The sequence below is a fragment of the Bufo gargarizans genome, chromosome 4 (genome assembly GCF_014858855.1).
Source record: "Bufo gargarizans isolate SCDJY-AF-19 chromosome 4, ASM1485885v1, whole genome shotgun sequence".
Classification (NCBI taxonomy): Eukaryota; Metazoa; Chordata; class Amphibia; order Anura; family Bufonidae; genus Bufo; species Bufo gargarizans.
The window spans coordinates 496,509,677-496,533,839 of NC_058083.1; the positions used below are offsets into that span (position 1 = coordinate 496,509,677).

A 24,163-nucleotide genomic window follows, 5' to 3' on the forward strand; every position below is an offset into this window, starting at 1 on the left:
CAGATCAGTTCTTTTGCGGACCGCAAAATACATACGGTTGTGTGCATGAGGCCTAAGGCCACTTTTATTACATTATAACACTTCCTGTCTTTACCAGCATTTTATGGGGGGGGGGGGGGGGGTCTTAGGCCAGCTTCACCTATATCTGCCAGTCCTGTTTAGTTCTCCTCTGGCGAGGTGCAGAAAACACCAGAGAGGAACTGAAGCTAGAACTAATCCCACAGTTTTTTATGGGATCGTTCACTTATAATCCAGCGCTTTGTCACGAAATGGGATCGTTCACTTATAATCCAGCGCTTTGTCACGAACAGCATTTCTTTGTAAATAGCAATGACTTTGATTTGCGCAACACTATCCGGCACATCACTGATGACATCAGATGTCAAATAGCGCCAGATAGAAAAATGGTACATGCAGCGTCTTCCTATCTGGAGCCATCACTGTGTATAGACACCAGATCTGTGCACTGAAGAGCAGTACACATATATCAGTAAGGTCCAGCTCTCGGCCTGAAGTAGCTGGCCGGACACAACTGATATATGTGAAAAGCCTCCACATTTCCATCAAACTTTTTTTTGTTTCATCATAGGAGCAGAAAGACAAAAATAACAGAGTGCTGGATCCATCATAAAATCATCTCCAATGGTCCAAGGGACTACACTGATAGCGGGGTCTGTCAGGTTCCACCACAATGACCATAATTTTGCCGGGAAGAATAGTGCTGTATAATATCACAGTATTCCTCTGTCGAATATGACATAATTTCCAACAGAGGTGTGAACAAATTGAGAACACATGGCTGTCTATAGGTGGCTAGATGTCTCACTGTAAATGGGCTTCGTCTCACTTGCTCATTTCTGTTTCTGGAGAATAACCATTAAAGTCAGGGCCATGTCTCATCTTGAACAGGGGGCCAGGCACCTGTTTTCTAGTCGATAGTGGTGGGAAAACCCTCTTAAAGGGAACCTGTCATGTGGATATTTGATTATAATCTAACTAATTATATACAATCATTAACTACTAAAAAGTACCTTAGATGTATTTACTTACTGGTGTGACAGATGGTTACCTCATAATATACACACAAAGATGCCGCATGCCAATGAGCTGATTTGAGTCCAGCGTATTTGTCAGTGAGTCCAGCGTATTTTTAATTCAGAGCTATAGCCACTCCCCTGCCCACCTGCTGCTGATTCATATGGAAAAAAACTGTCAATAAGCAGCAGGTAGGCGGGGAGAGTCAGGAGCTCATGAATATTCATGACTCATCATTATCAGCTGGAGCTTTTCAATAAAAGATGTTGGCTGATTGACTGGTTCATTTAAAGAAAGTGACCCAGCATTTTGCTAAGAGAATCAGTCACTTATTTATGTTGCCCTTAGTTAGGACACCATAAAACTGGTGACAGGTTCCCTTTAAGTCTTTCCAACCATCTTACACCAGTAATCTAAAACAGCTATGCCATGCTGCCCTACAACCCCAAATGAAAAGAAAAACTGGTGATTAGGTCATGGGTTCTTAGCAACCAGACAGTCAAACATATGTAACTTAGCTATTCCTTTTCACAGGTGGATTTGTACTGTACAGTCACATCAAATATAAATACATCCTTCATTTAATCATGAAATATACATATTAAAAATTATAAAAATTGCAGCGTAGACTCACAATGTGGACAAGAAAAATCCCACCTCCAGTAGAACTCAAGGTCTGAACATGTCTTCTACACCTCCACAAGTGAGGGTGAAACATTGAGGTGTGACTGCTTAACAATATTAAGGACCAGCAGAAGATAGTATTAATACATAATAATCTATACCTGAAGTAAAGAATACTGACTACCAATTGTGCCTAAAATGGAGCAATAGCACCCCAAAGAAAATTCCATCATACAGTATAGTACTGCAACTGTATTGTACCCATACTAAAAGGACATTATTACCATACTCGGTTGCATACTAATACACAAGTGGAACCAATAAAATAGAATACAGACCCAGTGTTCAGGGGGTGAGAAACCCCAACGTACGTTTCGCCTCGATTCCTCCTGGGGGTGGGTCATATATTTAAATTCCTGCTCATTCTGAGCTTTGAAGTCCAGTAGGCGGTTCTATCAGTGATTGACAGCCTTTCCTCTATGATTGTGTATACAGAGGTAGCTGTCAATCACTGATAGGACCGCCTCCTGAACTTCAAAGCCTAGAATGAGCAGAAATTTAAATATATTAAATGGGAGTTATTCTAAATATTTTTCCATAAAACTATATATCCATCTGCTCAGCTCCTCCTGCTCTATAACATGCTGCCTGCACAATTTTCAACGTGACAGGTTCCCTTTAACCGCCTCCGGACCGCCTAACGCAGATGTGCGGTCCGGAGGCGGCAGCCCTGCGCTCAACGACGCATATACGCGTCATCTCGCGAGGGCCGGGATTTCCTGTGAACGCGCGCACACAGGCGCGCGCGCTCACAGGAACGGAAGGTAAGCGAGTGGATCTCCAGCCTGCCAGCGGCGATCGCTCGCTGGCAGGCTGGAGATCCGAATTTTTTAACCCCTAACAGGTATATTAGACGCTGTTTTGATAACAGCGTCTAATATACCTGCTACCTGGTCCTCTGGTGGTCCCTTTTGTTAGGATCGACCACCAGAGGACACAGGTAGGTCAGTAAAGTCGCACCCAACACCACACTACACCCCCCCGTCACTTATTAACCCCTTATAAACCCCTGATCACCCATGATCATCCCATATAAACTCCCTGATTACCCCCCTGTCATTGATCACCCCCCTGTCAGGCTCCACTCAGACGTCCGTATGATTTTTACGGATCCAAGGATACATGGATCGGATCCGCAAAACACATGCGGACGTCTGAATGGAGCCTTACAGGGGAAGTGATCAATGACAGGCGGGTGATCACCCATATACACTCCCTGATCACCCCCTGTAATTGATCACCCCCCTGTCATTGATCACCCCCCTGTAAGGCTTCATTCAGACGTCCGTATGATTTTTACGGATCCATGGATCGGATCCGCAAAACACATGCGGAAGTCTGAATGGAGCCTTACAGGGGGGTGATCAATGACAGGCGGGTGATCACCCATATACACTCCCTGATCACCCCCTGTCATTGATCACCCCCCTGTAAGGCTCCATTCAGACGTCGGCATGATTTTTACGGATCCATGGATACATGGATCGGATCCGCAAAACACATGCGGACGTCTGAATGGAGCCTTACAGGGGGGGTGATCAATGACAGGCGGGTGATCACCCATATACACTCCCTGATCACCCCCTGTCATTGATAACCCCCCTGTAAGGCTCCATTCAGACGTCGGCATGATTTTTACGGATCCATGGATACATGGATCGGATCCGCAAAACACATGCGGACGTCTGAATGGAGCCTTACAGGGGGGGTGATCAATGACAGGCGGGTGATCACCCATATACACTCCCTGATCACCCCCTGTCATTGATAACCCCCCTGTAAGGCTCCATTCAGACGTCCGCATGTGTTTTGCGGATCCGATCCATGTATCCATGTATCCGTAAAAATCATACGGACGTCTGAATGGAGCCTTACAGGGGGGGTGATCAGTGACAGGGGGGTGATCACCCTGATCACCCCCTGTCATTGATAACCCCCCTGTAAGGCTCCATTCAGACGTCCGCATGTGTTTTGCGGATCCGATCCATGTATCCATGTATCCGTAAAAATCATACGGACGTCTGAATGGAGCCTTACAGGGGGGGTGATCAGTGACAGGGGGGTGATCAGGGAGTCTATATGGGTGATCACCCGCCTGTCATTGATAACCCCCCTGTAAGGCTCCATTCAGACGTCCGCATATGTTTTGCGGATCCGATCCATGTATCCATGGATCCGTAAAAATCATACGGACGTCTGAATGGAGCCTTACAGGGGGGGTGATCAGTGACAGGGGGGTGATCACCCTGATCACCCCCTGTCATTGATAACCCCCCTGTAAGGCTCCATTCAGACGTCAGCATGTGTTTTGCGGATCCGATCCATGGATCCGTAAAAATCATACGGACGTCTGAATGGAGCCTTACAGGGGGGTGATCAATGACAGGGGGGTGATCAGGGAGTCTATATGGGTGATCACCCCCCTGTCATTGATCACCCCCCTGTCATTGATCACCCCCCTGTCATTGATCACCCCCCTGTAAGGCTCCATTCAGACGTCCACATGTGTTTTATGGATCCGTAAAAATCATACGGACGTCTGAATGGAGCCTTACCAGGGGGGTGATCAATGACAGGGGGGTGATCCGGGAGTCTATATGGGTGATTACCCCCCTGTCATTGATCACCCCCCCTGTAAGGCTCCATTCAGAATTTTTTTTGGCCCAAGTTAGCGAAATTTTTTTGTTTGTTTTTGTTTTTTCTTACAAAGTCTCATATTCCACTAACTTGTGTCAAAAAATAAAATCTCACATGAACTCACCATACCCCTCACGGAATCCAAATGCGTAAACATTTTTAGACATTTATATTCCAGACTTCTTCTCACGCTTTAGGGCCCCTAAAAAGCCAGGGCAGTATAAATACCCCACATGTGACCCCATTTCGGAAAGAAGACACCCCAAGGTATTCCGTGAGGGGCATATTGAGTCCATGAAAGATTGAAATTTTTGTCCTAAGTTAGCGGAAAGTGAGACTTTGTGAGAAAAAAACAAAAAAAATCAATATCCGCTAACTTATGCAAAAAAAAAAAAATTTCTATGAACTCGCCAGGCCCCTCATTGAATACCTCGGGGTGTCTTCTTTCCAAAGTGGGGTCACATGTGGGGTATTTATACTGCCCTGGCTTTTTAGGGGCCCGAAAGTGTGAGAAGAAGTCTGGGATCCAAATGTCTAAAAATGCCCTCCTAAAAGGAATTTGGGCACCTTTGCGCATCTAGGCTGCAAAAAAGTGTCACACATCTGGTATCGCCGTACTCAGGAGAAGTTGGGAAATGTGTTTTGGGGTGTCATTTTACATATACCCATGCTGGGTGAGAAAAATATCTTGGTCAAATGCCAACTTTGTATAAAAAAATGGGAAAAGTTATCTTTTGCCAAGATATTTCTCTCACCCAGCATGGGTATATGTAAAATGACACCCCAAAACACATTCCCCAACTTCTCCTGAGTACGGCGATACCAGATGTGTGACACTTTTTTGCAGCCAAGGTGGGCAAAGGGGCACATATTCCAAAGAGCACCTTTCGGATTTCACAGGCCATTTTTTACAGATTTTGATTGCAAGGTACTTCTCACACATTTGGGCCCCTAAATTGCCAGGGCAGTATAACTACGCCACAAGTGACCCCATTTTGGAAAGAAGACACCCCAAGGTATTCCGTGAGGGGCACGGCGAGTTCCTAGAATTTTTTATTTTTTGTCACAAGTTAGCGGAAAATGATGATTTTTTTTTTCTTTTTTCCTTACAAAGTCTCATATTCCACTAACTTGCGACAAAAAATAAAAAATTCTAGGAACTCGCCGTGCCCCTCACGGAATACCTTGGGGTGTCTTCTTTCCAAAATGGGGTCACTTGTGGCGTAGTTATACTGCCCTGGCAATTTAGGGGCCCAAATGTGTGAGAAGTACCTTGCAATCAAAATGTGTAAAAAATGGCCTGCGAAATCCGAAAGGTGCACTTTGGAATATGTGCCCCTTTGCCCACCTTGGCTGCAAAAAAGTGTCACACATCTGGTATCGCCGTACTCAGGAGAAGTTGGGGAATGTGTTTTGGGGTGTCATTTTACATATACCCATGCTGGGTGAGAAAAATATCTTGGTCAAATGCCAACTTTGTATAAAAAATTGGAAAAGTTGTCTTTTGCCAAGATATTTCTCTCACCCAGCATGGGTATATGTAAAATGACACCCCAAAACACATTCCCCAACTTCTCCTGAGTGCGGCGATACCAGATGTGTGACACTTTTTTGCAGCCAAGGTGGGCAAAGGGGCACATACTCCAAAGTGCACCTTTCGGATTTCACCGGTCATTTTTTACACATTTTGATTGCAAAGTTCTTCTCACACATTTGGGCCCCTAAATTGCCAGGGCAGTATAACTACCCCATAAGTGACCCCATTTTGGAAAGAAGACACCCCAAGGTATTCCGTGAGGGGCATGGCGAGTTCCTAGAATTTTTTATTTTTTGTCGCAAGTTAGTGGAATATGAGACTTTGTAAGAAAAAATAAAAAATAAAAAATCATCATCATTTTCCGCTAACTTGTGACAAAAAATAAAAAGTTCTATGAACTCACTATGCCCATCAGCGAATACCTTAGGGTGGCTACTTTCCGAAATGGGGTCATTTGTGGGGTTTTTCTACTGTCTGGGCATTGTAGAACCTCAGGAAACATGACAGGTGCTCAGAAAGTCAGAGCTGCTTCAAAAAGCGGAAATTCACATTTTTGTACCATAGTTTGTAAACGCTATAACTTTTACCCAAACCATTTTTTTTTTGCCCAAACTTTTTTTTTAATCAAAGACATGTAGAACTATAAATTTAGCGAAAAATTTATATATGGATGTCGTTTTTTTTGCAAAATTTTACAGCTGAAAGTGAAAAATGACATTTTTTTGCAAAAAAATCGTTACATTTCGATTAATAACAAAAAAAGTAAAAATGTCAGCAGCAATAAAATACCACCAAATGAAAGCTCTATTAGTGAGAAGAAAAGGAGGTAAAATTCATTTGGGTGGTAAGTTGCATGACCGAGCGATAAACGGTGAAAGTAGTGTAGTGCCGAAGTGTAAAAAGTGCTCTGGTCATGAAGGGGGTTTCAGCTAGCGGGGCTGAAGTGGTTAAAGGGCCTCTGTCAGCAGTTTTGTACCTATGACACTGGCTGACGTGTTACATGTGCACTTGGCAGCTAAAGACATCTGTGTTGGTTCCATGTTCATACATGCCGGCATTGCAGAGAAAAATTATGTTTTAATATATGCAAATGAGCTTCTAGGAGAAACATGGGTGTTGCTGTTACACCTAGAGACTCTGCTCTCTCAGCAACTGCCACACCCTCTGCACTTTCATTGACAGGGCTCATTTGCATATATTACAACTCTATATTATCTATATATTATCTGACGCATGGACTATCCCAGTTCCCTATTCCTATATAGTCCCTGACTATTTTGTCTTCTTTACTTGCCTGTACCAATAATTTCCTCTTCCAACCTGATGCAAGATATCCCACCCAGGAATTGGGAGCAGTAGTGGTCTCATAACCTTCCTGTTACCAGTGTTATGCCTGGCTTGAGGACGTCACCTCCAGGTAAGTGCTTTCTTGTCAAGCCCAGTCACCTTCCCACAGCATGCCACGGGATTGTCCTATGGAATGCAACAATCTATGGATGACATTTACCATGAAGACTCAAACAAAATAATAAATGTTTGAGCAGTCTCCAAGGCATTTCTCCTAATTAGCCAGAATCCTACTCCACACTGATGAGGGGCAACACCCCGAAACAGCTGTCTGTGGATGGATAACCAGCTTAGGTCTTCTCCCGTCACATCCTTAAAGCTTGAAAAAGAGGATCTTGACATAGGGGCCACTTAATATGGTGGATCTGATGATCTCTGTAATGGAGACACCCCTTTGCTTGGGTTTTCCTTCTTTTGAAGGATATCTGGCTTTCTCTGTGTTGAAGACCCTTAACTGGGGCTCCACATTTATTTAGCATATTTACCATGAAGGAAATTTTAAAGTCAGTTCTACAGGAGTCTTTGTTGTCGTAATTTATGCTTGATAAATGTGGTGCATCTTCAAGTCTTACATTTTGGTCATGAGATGTTTCTCCACTTTGTATACCACCCCTTTACTGGAATAAAACTGCAACAATTTTACAAGTTGCATTTGATAAATTTGGCCCATGTCCAAATTCCAGCTGACTTCATACTAAACGGTCAGAAATTTTTTGAGCAAACAGGCCCTGAAAGTCATAAAGCCTTATTTTTGCAACTTTTTAAAGCCATATTTCTGTAGAGATAATTTCACAAGTGTTTTTCTTTCTTGAGACTACACTATGACAATCCTAGGGATGGGGTATTAGCAGGGGAATCATTAGGTACCATGTTGTATGCTGGAAGAAACTAAGCAACTTTTGTTGAATTTTTAGCCATAAATGATTCCTACTAATGGATTTTTGGGACCTTAGATTCTTTCAAAACATGGCATCTGCCCAGTCCATACGAAAAAAAAAAAGAAAGGTGGGGTTGGGGGACGTCCAATCTTGTCATTTCAATTTCTATGCTCCTGACAAAATTGCAAGCAGCTCTATCTATCGGTTTGGGTGTCAACATGGCCAAATGTTTGCCAAGAAAGTGTAACTACGCATAGTAAAAAAACAAAAAATAAATATATAATTTCCAACATATAAAAGTACAAACCCTACACATGGAAATGTTACAAATAGATCTGTAGACAAACACTTGAATCCTACGTGACTGCAACCCCGCTGGATACTCCGACAACACAATCACAGCGGATGCTTCTAAATGTGTATTAATACTGGTAATACATTGGTGAAAAATATGATAACCATCGGGGCCATTTCACAGAGCGAAGCAGCGCTACATAATAACCTGACGAGGCGGAAGAATGAAAACCTAACCCGTGTCGTCCAGGAAAAAATCTTTTGTTTTCCAGCCTGAAGCTGAAGATGAACTCAGTGTCCCATCGGAACTGTCTCTCAGGTGGTGAGCATTGCTGTGTATTAAAAACTCAAAGTCTATCGGTGAAATGCTGCAGAGAGCTACGGCATAAGAAGAAATAAACTCCCAATCAATTCATGGGGAACAGCAGGGATATACTTTAGCAGCACATTGCAGCATACTGAAGGCATAACCACCAGCACGCCTTTCATCTCAAAGTTAAAGTGAAAACCTGTCTTCTATCAGAACAGCTTCACAGGTGGTGAGAACTGTGAAAACAAATCAGCCGACGCACGGCCCTTTCACAGTACAATCCACTTTTGCTAGAATTCCCTTTCTTCAAACCTGTTGCTGATCCTGCGGCTGTACCCTTAAATACCTCCCGTGGGTATAATTTCATTCTCAAAAAATATATTAATGTCGCTTAATATCCTCATAAGTAAATGGAGAGCAACTGAACGTATTCCCTATAGTATACTAGGGTCATTTTACTACAATATGTACGGACCGCGTGACTGTAAGGACTTGCTGTATCTGTCTTAGTTATCTGCATATTTTTCTTACGTCTCTATTTTCTTCTACCTTGGGAAGGTATTTGGGGGCTTTACCAGTTTTCCATACAGTAATGAACTCAAGTTACAATGGTTTCAACATACCATGGTGGTCCCGAAACCAATTAAGGCCTCATGCACATAACTGGATGTATTTTGTGGTCCACAATTTGCGGATCTTCAAAATACAGACCCTGGGGGTCATTTATGAAGCTGAGATACGGCTATATTGTTTCAGGCGTAGAAAAAGGGGTAAAGGTAAGACAGCTAGGAAGATTTCTTACATTAAGAAGCGGTGGTGGATACGCCGAAGTTAGGAAGAGGTCTGCGCCTCTTCATAATTTCGGCAATCCCCGCGTCTAAAACACCGTCTTAATAAATGTGCCTCAATGTCACATCCGCATTTTGTACTTTCCACATCCGTATGTTCGTTCTGCAAAAACACAGAATACAGCCTCAAAATGCGGACCATGGACCCATTGTCAATGGGTCCACACAAATAAAATGTGGACTGCACCCGTATTTTGCAGAACTGCGGTTTGTAGACCGCAAAACGTACATAGTCACGTGCATGAGGCCTAATATTGTAATTTGAGGGACCACTTGTATAACACTTTGGGGGGACCTTTTTTAAGACATGGCCTATTCTTGAGCAGCCTGAGGATTCGCCTAATTTATGCGCGGCACAGGCCTCTTCAAAGATTTGGCGCATCCTCCAGCAGCCCCACAGAAATCTATGGCAGCCTGCTAGCTGTCATAGATTTGTATAGAAGAGGAGGTAGCGTATATTAAGACTTAACGTTTAATAAGTTTACAAGTAAAATAAATGGACAAACACATAAATCAAAAAAGTGTGCACACCAAAAACGTGTCACAAACAACACACACATAAATCGTCACAGTAGGCAACCACAAGACTATGGCTAAACCCATGTGAACAGGGTAACACTGTATTCCACCGCAGGTATAAATTCCACAGAAATATAATATAAACGGGAACAGTCTTACCAGTGGGTGACGCTCATCTGGGTATGGTGGCGCAATCCCCAGAGTCCGTGTTACCTGGTAGAGCAGCGTCCAAGCGAGGATCACTATCCCTACACACCCCTGCCAGGCCTATAGAGCCCTATAGCCCGGCTAAAGGTTGCACGACCGGGGGCTGATCCTACAGTGATGGATTACCAAAATGACCCTAACTAGGGGTACACAGTAAATACATTTATGGTCATGCGCAAGATCCCAAGGGATCTTGCGCATGACCATAAATGTATTTACTGTGTACCCCTAGTTAGGGTCATTTTGGTAATCCATCACTGTAGGATCAGCCCCCGGTCGTGCAACCTTTAGCCGGGCTATAGGGCTCTATAGGCCTGGCAGGGGTGTGTAGGGATAGTGATCCTCGCTTGGACGCTGCTCTACCAGGTAACACGGACTCTGGGGATTGCGCCACCATACCCAGATGAGCGTCACCCACTGGTAAGACTGTTCCCGTTTATATTATATTTCTGTGGAATTTATACCTGCGGTGGAATACAGTGTTACCCTGTTCACATGGGTTTAGCCATAGTCTTGTGGTTGCCTACTGTGACGATTTATGTGTGTGTTGTTTGTGACACGTTTTTGGTGTGCACACTTTTTTGATTTATGTGTTTGTCCATTTATTTTACTTGTAAACTTATTAAACGTTAAGTCTTAATATACGCTACCTCCTCTTCTATACATATCCATAACCGTGGTAGCTAGCGAGCTTTATTTATTTACCCTCGCTGGTTGGGCATTTTTCATATATACTGTCATAGATTTGTGTCTTCATTTACGCCAGGTGTAAATGGCGTAAAGATAAATATGCCTGGTCCGATGACCCTTCCCCATGCTCCCTTTTTGGGAATGCCACTTGGTGTAAGTCGCAAACAAAGGGGGTCATTTAATAAGACTGGCCTTTTAGACGTCGCTCTTAACAAAGCCCTGCACTGGTGGTGGATCCGCGGAAGTTATGAAGAGGCGCTAGCCTCTCCATAACTTCGGTGCATCCAGCGCCGCTTCTAAATGTAAGACCGCTTCCTTTCTGGCTTACATTTAGACCATTTTCTACACCTAAAACAGGCGTCGAAAATGATGAATGAGACGGGCATGCCGGCCTGTCCCCTGCTCCACCCACATCAGACCCACTTTTTTAGACATGTCGTGAGCGGGGAAAAGTTGCAGATTGTGGCACAACTAACCACTGCAATCTGCACCTAAAATATGCCTAAAACAGCTGTATTTCAAGTTGATAAATGACCACCACAGGTTTTGAGACATTTTTATGCCAAAAAACGGGGGGGGGGGGGGGGGGGGGGTTTTGATAAACTCCTCCTTACGTTTTGGTCTATGGCTCACGGTTCCCGGTTTATGTTCATACATAATAAAAGCCCATCGGGTGCACTGACAGTTTTTGTGTTTTACGAGGTGTGCTATCAACACAAACCTTATCGCTGGCGCAATGTGAAAACAAACATGGCTGCGCGCTGTGATACAAGACAGAACAAAGTGCTGTCGAATACAGCGGGGGGTAATCCCTGTATTAAATAATCCATTAAAACGTAAGCCTTCTCTCTGCAAACAACAGATAATGAGATATTTAAGGTGCGTCTTCCCTAACCCTGGATTCGCCCGATTGCCAAATGTATTATAAGGCTGTATCCATATAAAGTAACATCTCCAGCTATGTTTGTGTTCCTATTGTTAAAAAAAAAAATGTATTCAACTATTGACTCACAAAAGCCTAATGTAAACTGGCGAATCAATCTGCAGCTAGCTAGAAGTGATAGTAGTCAAACCCGGTCATCCTTCACTGATTGGGAGTGTGCCAAAGTCAACAGGGCAACATGCTTAGATCCTCCGCCTTGTACTCACTTCAGATGATCCCAAAATAAAGCACAGAACACGTGCAACTCCTTAAAAGAACACTCCGTGTCATGTCTAGTGCCACACTGAGGGGGCGGTGCGTGACAAACATTCTTTGGTGATTCTCCTAATAAGCCCCATCCACTTTTCACACGACTTTTAAAAAGTGTCGAGAAGAGTAGAAACTTGCAAATTATCGTGAAATTATGGTGTGTGCATTTTTTTTTTCGTCACAAAAATTGTAGACAAAATAGAGGTGCAGATTAAATTATATTCATAAAAGGTATAACTGAAGGCTTTCATATTAATATTGATCCTATTAACAGATTCATAACCAGGGGTAGGGCTCACTGGGCATTTGCCAAGGCCTAGACAACACCTAGTCCATTCTATTTGGCCACTAATTGGGTATTTAGAAACAGGGCTTGGACATCAAACTAAAGCCTGGTCTCTGATGAAAGGATGATAAGCAATGACTTTGCTTTCATAGACGTATTTGGCCACAAAAAATAGAATTATACAATGAGGGTTTGAAGAACCACAGAAGATAAACATATCTGCCTACTGAAGCTGTGGTACAGTGGTTGTAATGTGACTGGCACCTTCTTACACATGAGACCTCCAAGAGCTACTCATGAGTCGTGAAGACAGTGGAAGGAGGTGCCCAAAGATGTAAACAGAGCCACGGCTCAGCCCACATATGTTCATCAATATATGTGTAACATTGTGCTACTGTCCCTTTTGAGAACATTTTAATATTGAAATGTTCAAAATCAGATTGAGAAACCATGGCTAGCCAGGCCTTTCCCCTGCAGTTTAGAATTAAAGGTGCCAGTTGAATTAACGGCTCAGTTCACATTCTGTTGAGTTGCACTACCAGCTCAGTAAACCTTATAGGGCAGTGGCGGCGAGCCTATGGCACGGGTGCCATAGGCAGCACTCAGAGCCCTCTCTGTGGCCACCCGCACCCTCGAAAAAGTCTGAAACGTGCCAATATGCCTTAGACTCTTCCTGCCATTCATCAGCGCAGGGCACACTATGAACAGCACAGGCAGGGCACTGAGTGTTGCCTATAATTATTCATACCCCTGGCAAATTTTGACTTAAAGTTACTTTTATTCAACCAGCAAGGATGGTAAATGACATACCATATTTTTCGCCCCATAAGACGCACTATTTTCCCCCCAAAAGGGGGGAGAATGCCCCTGCGTCTCATGGGGCGAATGCTTCCATTTTACATCACAGTCTGCGATGCTGCAGCAGTAATTAAAAATTTTGCATAGCCACTGACTTAGGGTACTTTCACACTTGGGGCAGAGTGTGAAACTGCCTGCCGGATCAGGCAATCTGCATGCAAACGGACAGCATTTGTAGACGGATCTGGATCAGTCTCACAAATGTATTGCAAGAACGGATCCGTCTGTCCGTTTGTCATACGGACAAACGGATCAGTTTCAATTTTTTTCACATTTTTTAAAGTCTGCGCATTGCGGTATTTTTAATGCCGGATCCGGCACTAATACATTTCAATGTAAATTAATGCACAATCCGGCATTTCGGAATTTTGAACAGAGATAATACCGCAGCATACTGCAGTATTATCTCCATTCTGAAAAGTCACTGAACTGAAGACATCCTGAATGGATTTCTCTCCATTCAGAATGCATGTGGATAAAACTGATCAGTTCTTTTCCGGTATTTAGGCCCCTAGGACGGAACTCAGTGACGGAAAAGAATAACACTAGTGTGAAAGTACCCTTATTTTAAAAAATGTATCTGTATAGCGCCACCTGCTGTTTGTTTTTTTCTAGTTTCTTTGTCCTGCTCACTGAGAAGGTCGCAAATGCTCAGTTTCATCCTTCAACTGCCTCCTGAGCTGTGATAGGAAGAGCATGGACACGCCCCCTGAGCTGCAGTAGAAAAGACACTCCCCTTTGAGCTGCCAGCTTGATATACCGTATTTTTCGCCCTATGAGACGCACCTGCCCATAAGATGTACCTAGGTTTTTGAGGAGAAAAATAAGAAGAAAAAAATATTTTTAAACAAAAGGTGTGCTATTGGTGGGTTTTGAACTAATGGTGGTCTGTGGAAGACACTATTATGGGGGATCTGTGGAAGACGCACTGTTATGGGGATCTTTGGATGGCACTGTTATGGGTATCTGTGGATGGCACTGTTATGGGGGATCTGTGGATGGCACTGTTATGGGGGATCTGTGGATGGCACTGTTATGGGGGATCTGTGGATGGCACTGTTATGGGGGGATCTGTGGATGGCACTGTTATGGGGGATCTGTGGATGGCACTGTTATGGGGGAGATCTGTGGATGACACATATATAGCATCTTATGCTATATATGTGTCATCCACAGATCCTCTCCATAACAGTGTCCCTGTGTAAATAGTGAATGACACCCAATACAGGGGCTGGGGGGCGGCAACTGATATTGGAATAGCAGCGAGGCCCAGTGCAGTTACTGTATTCTATTACACCTGGCCCCGCTCACAGTAGTATTCATATCTAACGTGTAGGCATGGGCGCTTTGTTAAACTATAGCAATTCTTTGCAGCAATAGACAAAATCCACGTAGTACTTGAAATTCCAGTAGCAGGCAGGCCGGGCGGCAGCGTAACGTCACTCACTAAGTCATGCGCCTGCTCCGCCTTCTTCATTCATAAAGTGGGAGGAGCAGGCGCGTGACATAGTGAGTGACGTTATGCTGCCGCCCGGCCTGCCTGCTACTGGAATTTGAAGTGAGTACTACAGTGGATTTTTCTACTGCTGCAAAGAATTGCTATAATTTAACAAAGCGCCCATGTCTACACGTTAGATATGAATACTACAGTGAGCGGAGCCCGGTGTAATAGAATACTGAATAGCGACTGCATCGGGCCCCGCTACAATTCCAATATCAGTTGCCGGCCCCCAGCCCCTCCTCCCTCCCCGTTGATACATCGAGGCTGGCAATGTATCAGTGTCAAATGGCAGCAGTCGCCCCATAAGACGCACTGCCATTCACCCACCACCACCACTTTTGGGAGAAAAAAAATGAGTCTTATAGGGCAAAAAATACGATAAATCTAGCAGAGCAATGAATGTGGAGATCTCTGGATCCATGTCAGGTACAGGGCTGGTTCTAGCTTTGTTAGAAAGAGATTGCCATGTACTATATGGTGTCTGATTTTCATTTTTTACATTAATCATGGTTTAACCCCTTTAATTGTATTGTTTTTTTTAATCAGTGTATCTTTTAATTTTGTTTTTAGAAATAATTACTACACAGCACATTAACCAGATCTAATGTGCGTGCAAAACAAAAGTCACCATCTTACTTTAACACAACTCCAGCATTATCAAAGAAAAATACTCTACAAAAAAATAATATTAATAATCTCATTCAATCTTTGAAGCGGTTTCATTTATTTTTCTACCCACTGTGAGCCTTATCAGAAGGCCAAGTAGAAGAAGTTTCTCTAGTTTCTGATTAGGAAAAGAATCTGATAGATTAGAAGACTCAATTGAAGTTGGACATAATAAGTATTACAGTATTACATGACATTAATCCTGCCATTCCATTACTTTCTCAATCATTGGGCAGAGACTAATTATTCTGAAGCCAGTGATCAGGAGAAAATAGAAACATACTTACACTGGGCTGGAGTAATCTCTTTATTGCATCAACCAGGCAAGCTCTGTACTGGTCCAGAAACAGGCTGACATTCAGGAAAGAACACATTGCGGATTACAGGAGGGTTTTGACATTTTAATGATACAAGAAAGACAAATATTAAAGTAATTGAACTCATTCTGCAGCTAATAAGGCTCTCGACAATTCAATTAGTATCAAATCAGTATCAAGTCATCTTCTACCCAATGGATGACTGCACGGGTTCCAGCCGTGGGATCGGCATGTGGATTACTGCTAATTGCTGGGCTGCACTGAAATAATAGAAATAGTGATGATAGAAGCGTGCTTTGGATCCTTCGCGCAAAACTTGGGATGAATGCTGTATGGATATCCGTACCAGTCGGAACCAAAGCCGAGTTTGGATCCAAGTTTTTAAAGTGGTTTCCTTTTAAAAATCAAATGCCGAAGTTATTCACCGAGGTCTCACAAAGTTACGAATCTCCGTACAGCATTAATCTAAAGTATTGAGCAAAGTGACTTTGGATCTAGGATCTTTGCTCGTCGCTAAATATAAAGTACAGATACCATTTGGCAAATAGTGGTAATCTGCATGCGGGTCCCACAGTTAGGCTGCCCGAACACTGTGTGGCCACGGCAGCAGGATCCGCACTTGTACAGGCTATTTGACACAGCAGGTACTGGGTGACAATTAGGGATGCGGCCTGGCGATCAACATAAGGGCTCATTCACACGTATGGTCTCATTCACAGGTATTAGTCACCATGCGGTAAGCACCGGCTGTGAGAACACCGCATCCCGGATGTGGACCCACTGACTTGAATGGGTCCAGGATCTGCAAGATATGGTAAAAGATAGGACATGGCCACGGAAACACTTGGACGTCCTTCCATGGGCTTTTGGCTCCATGCCTCTGCGCTGCAAATGATAGGACATGTCCTATCTTTTGCCGTACCTTACGGACCCATTCAAGTCAATGATGCAGAGCTCACATGGGCGGTGCCGCTGTTTTGTGGACCGCTATTTGCAGACCGCAACACGGGCACGGCGACAGTATGGTTGAGTGATCGAGCCCTTAATCTGCCTGAGGATCCCACAGTTAGGTTGACCGTACACAATGCCGCCTTGGCAGCGGGATCTGCATGCCCCTTGACGTTAATTACTGTCCGCGCCCATATTTTCCAGGCTGAACTTGTACATTGTACATTTGAAACAAAAAGCATGTACAGGTACCAGACGCCAATTACAGGCGTTACATGCAGATCGCGCTGCCAGGGCCGTATCATGTATGGGCAGCCTAAGAAATGATCTCTGAATCTGCTGAGTTAAGAATCACCTCTTGGTAAACGATTGAAAAAGATGAACCACAATGATAATTGTAATGGCAGTCATTACTTCTCCCTTTAAAGGGCTTTGCAAGTTTGAACAGACCCTTAGCAGACTTAAACTCTTTCAGGACTAGGCGATTTTGTATTGTTACATATTTGTTTTTCCCTCCCTGCCTTCCCAAAGCCATAACCTTAAATTTTTCCATTCACTTAGCCTCATGAGGGCTTGTTTTTTTGCCGGACAAGTTGTACTTTCTAAAGGCATCATTTACGGTTGCACATAATGTACTGGGAAGCAGGAAAAAAATTCTAAATAGGGTGGAATTTAAAAAATAAATAAATAACTCAATTCTGACACCGTTTTACGGGTTTTGTTTTTACAGAGTTCCCTAGGTGGTAAAACTGACCTGTTACTTTCATTCTCCGGGTCATTACAATTACAACAATACCACATATGTATAGTTTTTGTTTTTCATTCTGAAAGACTAAAAATAAACAGTATGGAAAAAAAACCAATATTTTTCTTTGCATTGCTACAGTATATTTTGACCCCCATAACTTTTTTGTAGTTATGTCAACAGAGCTTTGTGAGGGATAATTTTTTTGCAGGGCGATCTATACTTTTCATTGATTCCATTTTGGGGTATGCATGACCTTTTGATCACTTTTTATAGAATTTTTTGTGGGAGATGAAGCAACCAAAAAAACTGTGAATTGGCCATTTTGACTTTTTCCCCCATTTCGTTGTTCTTCGTATGGGATAAATATTTTCATAGTTTAATAGTACGGGCGTTTTCACATGCAGTGATGCCCATGATGTTTATTTTTTAAATTGTTTATGTATTTTTGTTTTAGTTTTGGGGAAGGGGATGTGATTCGAGTTTTTATATATATTTGTAATATTTTTAAAAACCTTTTTCTTTTTTTTACTTTTTAGAGTGGGTTCACACTAGTGTTAGGGATTCCGTTATGGCTTTCTGTTATAACATGGTTAAAAACGGAAAATAACGGAATCCATAAGAAGGAAGGACGGATCCATTCTCCTGCCCATAGACTTGTATTATGACGGAATGCAAAACGGAAGCCTTTAAAAAGACATTTAGTTTGCTTTCTGTCCTAATAGAAGTCTATGAGAATCAAAACGTATCCGTCTGGGTCCCGTTATGCAAGACGGAAAACAAAGTCCTGTCGAAAGGACTTTGTTTTCCGTCTTGCATAACAGGACCCAGACAGATCCTTTCTGCTTTCCCATAAACTTCTATTAGGACGGAAAGCAAACGGAATGTCTTTTTAAAGGCTTTCGTTTTGCATTCCGTCATAATACAAGTCTATGGGCAGGAGAACGGATCCGTCCTTCCTTCTTATGGATTCCGTTATTTTCCGTTATAACCATGTTATAACGGAAAGCTATAACGGAATCCCTAACGCTAGTGTGAACACACCCTTAATAGTTCCCCTAGGGAACTTTAGGAAGCAATCATTAGATTCTCTCATAGACACCAATGCATTAGCATTAACATGAGAAAGGGAAGACGCAGAGTGGAATAGAAACCAGCCGAATACAATTGTAGAAACCTGACAGAAGAGGACAAAGTATTTGTTTTATTCTAGGAGGAAATATATATTTTTTTCGCATTGAGGCTTCCAACAAATGTTACATAAATGGCGTTAAGTAGGGAGCATGGCTTCAGAGCAGCATTAGGTTAAACTCTTGATGTATGAATCAGGTTAAGTGTACGAGAGCATTATATAATGGCACGAGAGACTGTAAGGAGATTTGATGCGCTAGAGTAACGTGCCTGGAAGATGAGAATTATTCTGGTTATCATTATGAACGGTTAGAACACAAAGCCCTCATCACCCAGTGCAGAGGTGAATCGAAAAGGGGACAAGTCTCAGCTTAAAGAGCAGCGATGAATAAAACGACACCCGGAAAGACAAGTCAAGTCAGCAATATCCCCAGCAGACAAATTGGATGAAAGACTCAGAAGTAATTCAAGAAGCCTCCGCACAGCTGCTCAATAACAACGGCGAGGTAAAAGATGTCATCCCCTGCAAACAGTCAAGGATCTAGCTACTAGGTCATAATACGGCTTATTCTAGACCTCTGAGAGGTCATGACTTCTTATGCTAATGCCAGTATGTCGGTCAAGACGTTTTATGAAATACATGTACAGTACATGTAATCTATTTTTATCTATTATATCTATCCATTATCTATCTCATATGTATCTATCATCTATATATTATATCTATCTCATATCTATCATCTATATATTATATCTATCTATTGTCTATCTCATATGTATCTATCATCTATATATTATATCTATCTCATATCTATCATCTATATATTATATCTATCCATTATCTATCTCATATGTATCTATCATCTATATATTATATCTATCTCATATCTATCATCTATATATTATATCTATCTATTGTCTATCTCATATGTATCTATCATCTATATATTATATCTATCTCATATCTATCATCTATATATTATATCTATCTATTGTCTATCTCATATGTATCTATCATCTATATATTATATCTATCCATTATCTATCTCATATGTATCTATCATCTATATATTATATCTATCTCATATCTATCATCTATATATTATATCTATCTATTGTCTATCTCATATGTATCTATCATCTATATATTATATCTATCTATCATCTATATATTATATCTATCTATCTACCATATATTCTATCTATCTATGTCATTTATGTATCTAGTTACCAGAACATAGCAGCACTATACCCAGGAAAATAGCAAAAATTACAGATGGGTTCCAGCCACAGGTTCCTTGACTACAGGTACCGCCCAAATACACAAAAATGGAGTGCTGACATTTTTGTGGATCTATCTATCTAATATCTATCCGGGGCTCCAAGAGGACTTAGAGCATCCCTATGTTTATCACACAACATGTGTAACAACAGTGAAAACATATTTAGGAATGCCTTGCAAAAGTATTCATCCCCCTTGACTTTTTTCGTATTTTGGTGCCTCACAACCTGAATTAACATGGATTGTTTGAGGATTTGCATAATTTAATTTACAGAACATGCCCACAACTTTGAAGATGTTTTTATTTATTTATTGTGAAACAAACAACAAATAGGACAAAATAACAGAAAAAGTCAATGTGCATAACTATTCACCCCCTAACGTCAATACTTTGTAGAGCCACCTTTTGCGGCAATCACAGCTCCAAGTCACTTTGGATAAGTCTCTATGAGCTTGCCACATCTCACCACTGGGATTTTTGCCCATTCCTCCTTGCAGAACTGCTCCAGCTCCTTCAGGTTGGATGGTTTGCGTTTGTGAACAGCAATCTAAGTCTGACCACAGATTTTCTATTGGATTGAGATCTGAGCTTTGACTAGGACATTCCAACACATTTACATGTTTCCCCATAAACCAGTCAAGTGTTGCTTTAGCCGTGTGTTTGGGGTCATTGTCCTGCTGGAAGGTGAACCTCCGTCCTAGCCTCAGATCACGCACAGAGTGGTGCAGGTTTTGCTCAAGAATATCCCTGTATTTAGCAGCATCCATCTTTCCCTCAACTCTGACCAGTTTCCCAGTCCCCCCAGTATGATGCTGCCACCACCATGTCTCACTGTGGGGATGGTGTTCTTTGGGTGATGTGATGTGTTTGGTTTGCGCCAGAAATAGCAGCGTTTTCTTTGATGGCCGAAAAGTTAAATTTAAGTCTCGTCAGACCAGAGCACCCTCCTCCATACATTTTGGGAGTCTCTCACAGGCCTTTTCGCAAACTCACAATGTGCCTTTTTGTTTTTTTGCTGATAGTAATGGCTTTCTTCTGGCCACTCTGCCATAAAGCCCAACTCTATGGAGCGTACGGATTATTGTCGTCCTATGTACAGATACCCCAGTCTCTGCTGTGGAACTCTGCAGCTCCTCCAGTGTTACCTTAGGTCTCTGTGCTGCCTCTCTGATTAATGCCCTCCTTGTCCGGTCCGCGAGTTTTGGTGGGCGCCGTCTCTTGGCAGGTTTGCTGTTGTGCCATGGTATTTCCATTTGGTTATGATAGATTTGATGGTGCTCCTGGGGATCATCAAAGATTTGGATATTTCTTTATAACCTAATCCTGACTTGTACTTCTCAACAACATTGTCCCTTACTTGTTTGGAGAGTTCCTAGGTGGACACCATTTCACTAATTATGTGACTTCTGAAGGTAATTGTTTGCTCCAGAGCTTTTTATGGGCTTCCTAACAAAGGGGGTGAATACATACGCAGATGCCAATTTTCTGTTTTCTATTTCTAAACAATAGTTTTATTTATATATTTTTCTAATTTCACTTCACCAACTTAGACTATTGTGTTCTGATCCATCACATACAATTCAGATTAACAAAACACTGAACTTAAGGCTGCAATGTAACAAAATATGAAAAAAGTCAAGGTGGGTGAATACTTTTGCTGTATATCACAATATTTGGAATGACTGGTCTCTTTCTAATTACCAGAACATAGAAGCACTATACCCAGGCAAATAGCAAAAATTAAAGATGGGTTCAAGCCACAGGTTTTTGACTACATGGACTGCTGCCATTTTTGTAGATCTATCAATCAATATAGTCATATATTTATCTAATATCTATTTATCTATGCAATATCTAATATCAATATATACATATATTTATCTAATTATCTATCTATCTATCCATCCATCATAGAGCTATTTATCTAATTACCAGAAAATACCATAACTATACCCAGGCAAATAGCAAAAAATACAGACAGGTTATCTAATATCTATCTATCTAAAGAAGTAAGGGGGAATAAATAGAGTCCACTTCGCTTTTCACAACTTTTGGAGTGCTGCCTCATTTTTTTGCATCTTCTATAAGGGCCTCAGGCCAAAGACCTATAGAGGACTTACACCTATCTTGGTTTTTTCATTTACTGTGCTGCTCTTTCTTTCTTTCTTTCTATCCATCTGTCTATTTATATCTATCTATCTATCTATCTCAGAACATGTGCAACAAGAGTGAAAACATTTTCAGGAATTACTCCATATAGCTATATTACAATATATCACTGTTCTAGATTTATAGAAAACTAATCTAATGCATATTCTTATTTACATATGCCTTTAAGGCATAAATTAAAAAATGTGTAAATACGTGTTATGACAAGTTAAGAAAATGAGAAACCCCCAAAAAATGGCACATGGTATAAGAAATAAATCACCCTCTAACCCAGGCATGCTCAACCTGTGGCCCTCCAGCTGTTGTAAAACTACAACTCCCACAATGCCCTGCTGTTAGCTGATAGCTGTAGGCTGTTCAGGCATGCTGGGAGTTATAGTCTTGCAACAGCTGGAGGGCCGCAGGTTGAGCATGACTGCTCTAACCCCTACAAAGTTTTCCTGTACATTATATTAATCGGCACAATATTACACCTAAAAATAAACTTCTGTTACAAGGTGGACATAAACCATTGTGCAGCTCAGATTAAAGGATCTCTAAACCTGGAAATAAATGATTAAAGCAAACAGAAGATAATATTGTCCCCACTGGTTGTCAGTCTGCAGCATTTTCTGCATGGTCCTAGCACAGTCTTGTAGACTGCAGAAAACAAATGGGTTAATCTCCAGCTTATCTGGTCCATTTTCAGCTTGGGAATAACTGAGGAGGCAGAACTTAAAGGGGTATTCCCATCTCAGACAATAGGGGCTACAACGAGAACGAAGTGGGTAGAGCTGTGGCTGGAGGACCCCGGATTTCCCAGGGTCCGTCCACCACCAAGCACTGCTCCCATAGAAGTGAATGGGTGCGCGGCTCCTGCTCCAATTCACTTCTATGGGGCAGACGAAAATAGCCGAGCCAGCGCTCGGCTATTTTCGGCGGCCCTAAAGAAATGAATAGAGGGCGGCTGCGCATGCGCAGTGGGCCCTCCGTTCATTTCCCTGCTCTATTCTCATTGTAGGTGCAGGTCCCACCTAGCGATATGCCCCAATTGTCTGTGATGGGACAACCCCTTTAAGCAAGTTGTCTGGTTTAACAATCTCTACTGAAGACGGGGCAGAAGTGGAGGCTCCTGCTGCAGCCTGCTGTCTTACAGCCAGAGTGAGAATAGTGAAGAAGAGGAACAAGACATAAATCATCTCCTGGGATACATAGAGAAGATTTCTTTATATATTTTTTTCTTGTCCATTTAGTGTTCCTTTAAACCTGCACAGGAGATCCTGGACATGTCTCTTTCCATGAGCTCCAGACATCTGTATTATACACAGTGATATCCTAAGATACTCAGATGTCATCTGTCACCTAAGACAGTGGCCATCAGTCTATCTCAATAGACTAATGAGTCACTAGAATGCTGTATTACTAATAAGGGTATACTAGGGCAACATGGTGGCTCACACGTTAGCACTTTGCTTTGCAACCCTGGGTTCTGATCTAACGAAGGACAGCATCTACATGGAATTAGAATGTTCTCCACCAGATAAATAGGCTCATTGTCTATGAAACGGATGGTTGTCTATGTCTTGATATAGTAAATTGGGACTGTGATCGCTGGTGGTCAGGGATAGACGTGAATGGTTACACCGTCTGTTGAGCTCTGCAGAATATACTGATATTATATAAGCATCAGGAAATAAAAATAAAATTGAAACCTTAGTTGCATTAAGAAGTTGATTACCCGTGCATCTTGCATTTTCTGCTTCCCACAAGAGTATGAATTTGAAGAAGAAAACCGTAATTAGACTGGTAATTCTGTTTCCTTGAATCCACCATGACGGCTACAGATGAGATTGACCCCTTGACCTCTGTAGGGGCCGGAATACACAGAGATAGAGTTTTAAAGCCCCCACCCATTCTCTCCCTTCAGTGTTTACAAATTACCTAAGTTGTAGCTATCAAGTATTAACAATATCTATATATGCTGTAGGGATTTGCTCTGGTAGGCAGGGTAAGCGGACGCAGTATAGAGGCAAGAACACGGTAGAAAAGCAAAAGTTCAGTGATTGTTCACACAAAAGGAAAACAAACAAACACTTTGCAGA

At 42.2% G+C, this 24,163-nt stretch overlaps 1 protein-coding gene across 1 annotated transcript in view; it reads right to left on the reverse strand.

Moving 5' to 3' along the window:
- CAMKMT (calmodulin-lysine N-methyltransferase) overlaps positions 1-24,163 on the reverse strand; it is a 471,234-nt gene that overhangs the window by 26,178 nt on the left and 420,893 nt on the right. Inside the window, exon 9 of the mRNA XM_044291474.1 lies at positions 15,777-15,840. Within this exon, the coding sequence (XP_044147409.1) occupies positions 15,777-15,840 (64 nt within the window). The remainder of the gene's footprint in view (positions 1-15,776; positions 15,841-24,163) is intronic.